The sequence below is a fragment of the Seriola lalandi genome, unplaced genomic scaffold (assembly GCF_002814215.2).
Source record: "Seriola lalandi dorsalis isolate HSWRI2012SDOR001 ecotype SW California unplaced genomic scaffold, Sedor1 jcf7180002054949, whole genome shotgun sequence".
NCBI lineage: Eukaryota > Metazoa > Chordata > Actinopteri > Carangiformes > Carangidae > Seriola > Seriola lalandi.
The window spans coordinates 2,700,086-2,709,408 of record NW_019525500.1 but is presented as its reverse complement, the minus strand read 5'-3'; the positions used below and the strand labels follow the sequence as shown (position 1 = coordinate 2,709,408).

Below are 9,323 nucleotides of genomic sequence, written 5' to 3'. Positions count from 1 at the left end.
AGTTTAGCTCAAAAGGCATCTCTCCTTGACTCTACCTCCCTCATTCAAAATGGCCGCCACTTTCTCCAACTGTTTAGGGGATTTTGTTTGCTGAATCTGCTTAATCTGTTAGTGTGTTTTGTCAGAGTTGATGATGGTATTGTTTGTGGTAGCATAGGCAAGATAAAGAAAATAGTCGTGGTGTGAGGAGCAGTGATGGCTGGCATTAGGGGAGTGACTCTGGGACGCCAGTGATCACTGTCTAGCCTCCTGGAGGTGTCGTGGGACCAACTAGACGAAACACTGGTGAAAGGAGGTTCCCACCTGATGACACCAAAGACATGTTAGTTATCACTGCTCATTAGTCTGTATAGCTAAATTAATCGTTATCATAGGACATGTTAAGCTTAGGGAGCTATTCACTGAGTCTGGTCCATTTCTGTAGCACAAGCTTTGTGTTTATCTTAAATAGATCCGGATTTTCCAATGTATGGATCATGTGAATTTCTGTTTTTATCATCGTAAACTGACATTTCATAGAGCACACTGGCAAATGGATCTAAAAGGAAAATACAGACTAGACCCAAATTTAAGTCCAATATTCTCTCTGCTTTTAGCTCTGTTTTTGGTCTCCACCAACTACCTACTGAAGAAAATATCTGGCTCTTCAGATGCTAAATTTTCCACCATGTGCACCAGGTAGTCAGTAGCTGTGTGTGTTTGCTGCTGAGCAGGTAGTGTGCCAGCCAGCTGAAACCAGTGAGGATGAACCAGTAAAGCTAAACAATGTAAAGCTCAGAAAAAAAGGGAGCTGCAGATTTGGGTAATAATTCTCTGCAGGTTAATCACTACATTGAATGACTACGTTGAATTGCTTGCATATCTTTTCATATCATATTTATTATTATATCCACTTTAAAACACGGTTTCCAGAATCATGATTTTTTTTTGACTGTGCCAAAGCAACTGAGCAAAACTGTGTGATCTTACATAATCTACACTGTTGATTATGTCATTTGAACCTATGTAAGCGCCAAATGGCATCTAGTGGGTCAGCGCCAGTGCTTCACGTGCAGCGGTGGCGGGCGCCAGCTCTCAGTTGACCCTCAGGTCCTGCCACCTGCACAATGTCACGTAATTCTGATCTTGGATCACGGCCCCCACACAGAGTCTGCTACCAGAGAGGTTCAGAGGCGGTCAGAGGGAAAACACACACTGAAGTCTCCTGATCTTCTCCCACACCAGGGCCCACGGCCTGCTCATGCTCATTACACCCACACAAAGCAAGATGTGTTCCCCTGCTCAGTCTCATAGATCAGGACCTGAGCATGCCACACACTGATGCACAATGGCATAATAATACCCACCCTCGGGTGAATGACAGTGGGGAACACAAATAATGTGCACACACAATTAGGTCATTTTCATGCTGTGATGGGCCAAGTCCCTCTGACGGGGAATCCCATGCCTGGTCTTTGAAGTGCAGGACAAAGATTATGAGATGGAGGAGGAACTGTCCATCAGGTTCAGTTGAGATGACAACTGATGCACATGACTTAATTAATGTAATTTCCTCGCTTGTTGTGTGTGTGTGTGGTTTCGGTTTTGTGTTTAAAACTCTAATCATCCAGTGTGAGGAGAGACAGTAAATGTTCTCTCTGTATCAGTTGTGAGAAATGTGTGAATGGATGGGAAAATTTAGCTTGTCATTGTCTGTGTTTAGATTGGATGATGCCTGGCGACCTGACTCACCACTTTGTGCCGCCAGTCACGTCAACATTCCTTCCACCATGTTTGTTTTGGAATGAGTACCCTAAAAAACAACACAATTCTTCTGTTGAACTGCCTGCCTATACTGCTGAGGCAAGGTTTCCTGTACGCCTCTGGACTGGGCGCTTATCTTCACACCTCATATACAGTAAAACAGCCATTTTATTCCTCTGCGTCTTTTCCCGGCAAATCATACATCCACTAATGGAATTTTAGTTTTAGGAATGTGCATAATACCAACATCTGTATGCAGCCATTTCCCCATTTCCATTCATGTAGCGTGTGTACACAAAGTACAGTAATATCAAAACAGAACAATACACAGAAACTGTTGCTTGGAATATACTGTATTATTACTCAAGAACACTCTTACTTTGCCTCGGGAATATGGACTAATAAATTGCTTTCCTTTAATCTCCTTGAGCCTGACAAGTGTCTACATGTTTCATCTGATGTGCTGAAAAGTGAAAGCTCTTCAGCTGCACAAAGTGGTGTAGAGTGTGTGTTGAGGGAATGTGGCTTGAGATGAAACAACAACCCTTCGAGCCCTCTTTGAGGAGTTACGTAGAAGTTGAAGGTCACTTGTAATTTATTACGTTAATCACATTCATCTTATCATTAAGATAATTGATCTGCTGTTCATTTCTGTGCAATGTTGTTTGTCGTTCACTTGCACTTTTCACACCTGTAGATAAAAAAACAACAACTTTAACCCCACTGCTGAGCAACTATGGGACAGGACACGCACTGGGTAGATTTGAGCCAAGTGCTGGGTTTTACCATTTACCCCCGGATGCTGGATTGTTCATTTGATCCAACGGAGTGAGTGAAATTAACTCTTGGTTAAATAATACCCATACATTGGGTTATTTCCTGTCTCACTGCCCTGCAGAATAATAATAATAATAATGATAATAATAATAATAATAATAATATAAAAAACATTTTCACACACCCTAAGTGTGGGCTGAACAAACGTCCTCAAAACTGTCACAGATGAGGACTCATGCCGATCAATATGATTCACCGCATCCTGAAGAAACTTCCAGGTGTGGTTGATGTCAAACATGAGGAAAACCTTGAAACAAACATCAACAGCCCGCAGCAAACATTCTGTTTCAATTGCATGGCCTGAAATAATAGTAAAAGCCTGGCACCTCAACAGTTCATTCCCAAGGCACAAAATGTGAGGGAATGAGTGATTGGTCTCCGCATTTTGTAAATATTCAACTATATTGGTCCCCACCTGTTGATTACACATTTGTCACTTACTGTTGAGACATAACTGTAGTAACGGGTATGAAATATTTGACCCAGCATAATCAAACCAATAGTGTGTTTACAGAAACACCCCGTCACCTTTTTGAGTTCTAGAATATGTTTATAGTAAGTGTACACAACTACAGCTATAAAGTTTGAGTGTGAACGTTCATTCTTGACTTTGGGAAGAGACGTGGGCAAAATACTCTTAACTCATCCACTCTTTTTCCAGAGCTTTTTACCTAATTTCATGGTCTTCTGTGAAATGCAGTTACCTTAGCCTTATAGGTTGATAACCAAGCAATACATAGAGTTGAAATTGATTTCCATAGCAGTATGATATCACACCTGCATTAAAATATCTGTGGGATGTGTCACATTTAGAAAACTGAGTTCTTAACCATAGTGTGTTATTGACTGTCAGAGTAACAACAGACTGTACTGTAACAGTCTGCCTTTGTGTTTACAATGAATTCTTACAAAACAAAAGAAAAAAGAATAATCTTTTGCATTCATTCGTCCATTGATAACATCTGAACTTCTAAACCAGTATGTGGATTACATTGTGTCTGTTGGACGGAAAAGCTTTAGTCCTCTTGAGGCATCAGTAAGAGAGTTTGTATAAGAGCATAATAAGAGTCACTTTGAAAATAACAACAACGCCAGTGGATTTCTGAGAAATGTGCATTATTTCCTGGTAGTGTTTATTAGTGTCAGTTTGGCAAGGCTCTGATAAATCAAATAAAACAATATCTATAGAACCACGATGTAATTCTAAACAACATTGTAGTGTAGTAGTAACAAAGTTATTAACGTCATTTTAAATAACACTCGACAATACACAGTCTGAAGTGGCAAAAAAAATCTGTAAAACAATAGTGAAAGAGGAATGCATTATGTACATTACATGATAATGTGATACATGATACAAGATCAGTCATGTAGCTAACTGTTAACATCACTACTATAGTGTACTCATGTATCACTGTCTGTAAAACAGTAGCTTACTGGGACAACCATACAAATGCATGAAGACAAATGGGAGAGCAGCAGTTAATCTACGAAAGAAGTGTAGTGTTCTCTGTAGCTGCAACTGTAAACTAATCTTCAAGTATCAAGTTACAGTGACTGAGGTCATTATATTACTTTTATATATTTCTTATAATACAACAAGTCTTTAAATAAATAAACAAGTGCAGGACTTTGTGCTTGACAACCAGATAGAAATATACACAATTCCATAAAAAAAATCAATTTTGCACTCATGCACTAGTGTCGTATTATAAATAGAATAACAAATAAATATAAAAAATAAATAAATAAATAAAGACATATATCTACATAAAGACATATATATATATATATATATATATTAAAAAATAACCAAATGAAATACAAAATTAGAGCTCAGTAGTCCTTTCTTTCAAAATGACTGTAGGGTTTATGTCACTGCCGCCTGAGTGGGACGTGCTCGAGTTGATGATCATGGATCCCGTCTCTTTGATGTTGGGCACGTGAAAGGATGCCACGGGACATGGACCCCGCACATTATTGCAGACAAGCGTCTGCAGGGAGGCAGTGTTGATGATGTCAAAGCCCGCGTTGCCTCCGAAGGTGCTGGGCTTCCAGTACTCCGGGGAGCAGATGGGGTTTCCCATTAAGCCCTTGAGGGAGAAAGGGGCTCCCATCTCCACCATGGTCTCCCCAAAGATGGCATTAGCCCTGGGTTTTTCCACCAGCAGGCCTGGGTAGAGCTCCACAGCGTCGACATGTCCGTACATCTCCTCCAGCAGTGCGGCCATTTCTTTCTCTCCTGAGTAACACAAATGAGGAAAATTGTTTACTCAGTCTGGCCGCTTTCACTGGTTCAGCAGCTGCAAAGCTTGTAGCTAGTCTAAGTATCAGGGTCTGTGTTTTGACTCAAATGATTCAAATCCAGCATTTCAGATAAAAATTCTCACCCCACTTGCTCTTGCTGCTTTTTCCTCATCTGTCTCACACTAACATTATTACTCATATATCACAGATAGTTTTCAATCAACATTAAATCCTCTGCATAATTTAAATCTTCTCCTCTGAAGTAGGAGGCCTCTTGTCTGTTTATGTCTTACTCTCTGTGATGACAATCTGCTTACACTATCCCAAGATGAAATGAACATCTGGCTCTTAAGAGTAACGGAAATAAATTCCTAACCTCAAAAGCTGGTGGAGACTCAAAGTCAGACCAAACTATTTCCTTAATAATATGTTACCTATGACATAAGGTTTGATCTTATGACCTGTTGCGATAGGGTTTGTTTTTCGAGCCCAATTTTCATTCCTATGATCAGTTCATGACAATGCTATTAATAATGCAGCACTGATTTGGCCTTTGAGGTGATATTTCCTTTCACTTCATGTCAATAATAACCTCTTCACTAATCCTCTGACGTTTTCCGTTCCACCTACAAGTATTTAGGTTTTGTGTGTGATCTTGACTTTGTCTCACCTGTCATGTCTTCAAAAGAGCTGTAGGGCTTCATGTTGAACCGTTTCCTGTAGGCATTCAGAGACTGGTAACGCATTTGTCTGCTGTTTTCTATGGACTTAATGGCCACGTACATGATAGGTCCAGGGACATTACGGCCACCAGCAACCTAAAGTATGAATGAAAAGTTAGTTATACAGCCTTAAAGCAACAGCAATGTTACAATCTCAAATGAAATGCCGCCAGAAGACAATAAGAATTCTTACCCGTCCAGCAATCTGGTTGGTAAATGACTCCACCAGGTTGCCGATGCCATGCTCAGTCACTACAGAGGTGTTGAAGACAAACTGTTTGTAGTTGTAATCTTTCTCCTCAATGTGGAAAGTATCGGGCATCAGCGGGTGCCAGTGGTACAGGGTGTTGAATTCTGAAGCAATACGGTTCTGGTACTGGAAACGCTGGTTGAAGAGCAGCTCAGGGTCAAACTTGAGCTTGAAGTGATAGCCACTCAGGTGCTGCACGTAGTCCTCGATCACAATCTTGATGGTCTCACCTACAGGACAGATGATTAAATATTTTATATCATGCAGATACTATAGATGTTTGAAGTCCCCCTCCACTCAAAAATGTGTTTCGCTCATTGTTGGACATTTGAGTGTCACTGTCCAGAACGATGTTCGGAGCAGAGTTTGACACTAGACAATCAAAAACCGTTTCCACTTTCTAGTGTTGAAAATAAATTCTCACAATTTTCTGTAAATTCTGTTCCTGAAATGCTCCACTGTGTGCAACACTCACCGAAATAAAAAGTACACTATTTGAAACTCCCATGGTAACTACATTAATATCATCTTAGTGTTTTGATTTTACTTCCCCAGCTACTGTACAGCGAAAGTTTTTTTTTTTTTTTTTTTAAATTTGTTCAGATGTCATAAAAATCTTTCTTGAACTTACCAATCAGGATGAGCCGTGTGGTCTGGAAGAGTCTTTCGTCATCCCAGTCGGGGTGTACCTCCTTCAACACATCACACACCCGGTTGTGTTCCCGCAGCCAAATGGTGGCGTACATCATCAGACCAGGGACCAGGCCGAATGCCTCGTGGCCCACAGCGAAGCGGTGAGAGTCAGGGACATGAGGAGGGTAGTGCATGTCGACACCTACTTCCTTTACTGTTGGGGGGTACATCTCTCCATCCAGGATCTGCAGAGGTACGCAAGAGAAGAAATCATTTTTAAGCAACTTTTGTGGTCTGAAACATGTGGCTGCCTGAGCTACTACATCTGTCTCTTCTCATACCTGATGTTTAAGCTTGCCGTCCTTGAAGAGTCTGAGCTTGTGTTGCCTCTCCAGGTTGTCTCCATAAATGTGGTTGAGATCCACCTAAAAGCAAAATACAGCAATGTTAATACATGTTTAAAAACTGGTTCATTCTGAAATGTGGTTTCTTTTTCCAGACTGAAATCTGATGTAGTCTGAAATCTGCTCGACTTACCCCATGACCTTTGGCCAGGGTAAAAGCAGGTCCTTTCTTCATATCAGATTTGAAGAACTGGTGCGTGAAATGCTGCGCGAAGAACGCAAACATCAGACTGGTGCCCTGAGGGTCCGGGATGAACTGCCTCCTCATCAGGAGCTTCTCAGCCAAAAGTTTTGCATCAGGTAGCTCCTTTTTACCTGGAGAAACAATTAAGAACATTCCAGTAAACATCAACACTGTAATACAAATAATATAAATATAAATAATAAAACACATTGCTCTAACTGAGGTGTGATGGTTTACTTTAAGGGAAAACTGCAACAATTGAGGTTTACTTTATATTTTCAGTGTGAATAGTGCAAAAGGTAGTTTCATGTCTTTAGTTTTGGCTTGCTGGGGCAGGTTAAGCTGTGTTCCCTCAGCATATTTCCACTCCGTCAATCCAGCAGAGGGAATCATTTCAGTGTGTGCATTTTCCCGTGATGTAATGGACGCTCTTGCTCAGTATTCAAAAATCTGAGAAAACTGGTTCTCCAGACACAGAGAGAGTGTACTCACCTACTACTCCCATGGGGGTTGGGCAATCCTCTGGCACAGGGGGGAGGGTGCGCGTATAATAAGAAAGGTTGGAATAAGCTTCCCAGTTTTTGTAAGCATAATCTGCATTGTAGGTTGGAGGACTATCAATCATGTGGGATCGGGCTACGGAGGGGAAAAAAAAAACATTTCATTATTATTATAAACACTGCATCTGATTCTCTACAACTTGCTTTACAAATTATTTAATGTCTTATGAAGCAGGTTCCAATCCATCTCATTTTGCCTTCAGCTAGAGACACTTACATGTCAGCACATATCTCATGATGGCATCCCGGAGAAATGAGATGTTGTTGATGATGTTCCAGAAACCCTTGAAGTGGGTGAGCAGGTAGTGGATGGTGTTCGGCGATGGCTTCAGGGACATTTTGATCCAGGTGAGGAACTCAGCTGTAAAGGCCAAGAGAGTAATTAAGTAAATCAATTGAACAAATCACCAAAACAAATATGTGATATAATATGTTGTTCTATTTAGACTTACGTGTTGTGCAGTTTTGTCCATGATATCCTGTGCGTGTGCAGTCACACTCATAATTATCTGTTCCCAGTGCTGTGCAAACACCTCTGTTCTGGCATGGCTCTGAGCAACATGGGTTACCTGTAACAGATAATGTTAAAGAATGATAAAGAATTCCCTTCAGATGAGAACAAAAATGTGTGAGAAAAGTTACAAAAATATCTTTAAAATTTCAAAAATACTACTTTATTAGACCATAATATAATTCAAATATGAGCTGAGGTTCATGGTAGTTTTTATTTTTACCTTTTAGTGTTATAGACTGTTATAGTCTTATACATATCAACATATTGTTTATTTTATAATAACTGCAATGACTTCTGAAATAATACAACAATAATAAGATCACAAACTAATACAACAATTCTATTTTTTTTTTTAACACATTCAAGCAGAACTTTTAAGATTCCCAGCCCCTGCTTAAACTGTTGAATATCATCCTGTTTTTCTTTTACTCACCTCCTTCGCACACAAGAAACCCCAGGGCCAACAGGAAAACTGCAAATGTGAGTCTGTTCATACTCCAAGGACTTTGTCGGGGTTTCTTCTCTTTCCTTCCTTTTCTCTCGCCTCTCTTACGCAGTGTTTTCCGCTCTGGAGCTGCGAGTTTGAATGTCTGCATAGCATCGCCACGCCTTTTATAAGCAATGGATGACGTCAGAAACACTTAATGAACACGTGACCATATGACCAGGAATAAGTAGTACTAAATTAAGGAATATTTTTTATTTCGCAAACTATATTTTTTGCTTTCGATGATGACAGCCGATGATTGGATTCTGGGTAAATTGTTTTATACGGTTGCTGGCAATCTGACAATCTGGACCCTTTCCTGGTTCCCTTTCCCTCTTTTTATCAATAGAATTCTTCCATTAACAGTCTGAAAAGTTCCCACTTTGATATGTGAAGCTGTAATTCGTAAGATGTATTTCTTTTCCATGCAAACAGGAAACTATTGTGTAGTAAGTATGTGACATTTAATATATTTTTTTACGTTTTAATAAATGGCTATACACACATATGAATAAAACATGTAAAATGCCCTGAATGTCTTGTGTATACACTCACACTCACACACACACACATATAATATATTTAACCAAAGAGATCTGCAGACTAGAAAATCTTAGCAAAAGAAGCAGTCTAATGTAAACCATGAAAAAGAAAAAAGAATGCATTTGACCTGATTTATTCATAAGAAAATACCTCCTGGTGTATTTCTAATAGGCTCATAAAATGCATCATATTAAAAATC

The 9,323-nt window shown here is 39.9% G+C and overlaps 1 protein-coding gene across 1 annotated transcript; it reads right to left on the bottom strand.

The window, feature by feature from the left end:
- Positions 1–3,675: 3,675 nt before the first annotated feature.
- On the bottom strand, positions 3,676–8,666 carry ptgs2b (prostaglandin-endoperoxide synthase 2b). Its single transcript, XM_023394582.2, has 10 exons — positions 8,528–8,666; positions 8,033–8,149; positions 7,798–7,941; positions 7,513–7,656; positions 6,970–7,151; positions 6,774–6,857; positions 6,431–6,677; positions 5,743–6,029; positions 5,498–5,645; positions 3,676–4,822 (listed from the first exon to the last, which is right to left on the bottom strand). Exons 1-10 carry the CDS (start codon positions 8,586–8,588, stop codon positions 4,410–4,412), a joined length of 1,827 nt encoding a protein of 608 aa, XP_023250350.1. The 5' UTR covers positions 8,589–8,666; the 3' UTR covers positions 3,676–4,409.
- Between the last annotated feature and the right edge of the window lie 657 nt (positions 8,667–9,323).

Bases quoted from the DNA above. Each gene is read 5' to 3' on its own strand.
- ptgs2b (XM_023394582.2), bottom strand. From the start codon at position 8,588: ATGAACAGACTCACATTTGCAGTTTTCCTGTTGGCCCTGGGGTTTCTT. The intron at 7,942-8,032 runs GTAAGTCTAAAT...TGGCCTTTACAG, and splicing joins TGGACAAAACTGCACAACAC to CTGAGTTCCTCACCTGGATC. The intron at 7,657-7,797 runs GTAAGTGTCTCT...TCCCCTCCGTAG, and splicing joins CATGAGATATGTGCTGACAT to CCCGATCCCACATGATTGAT.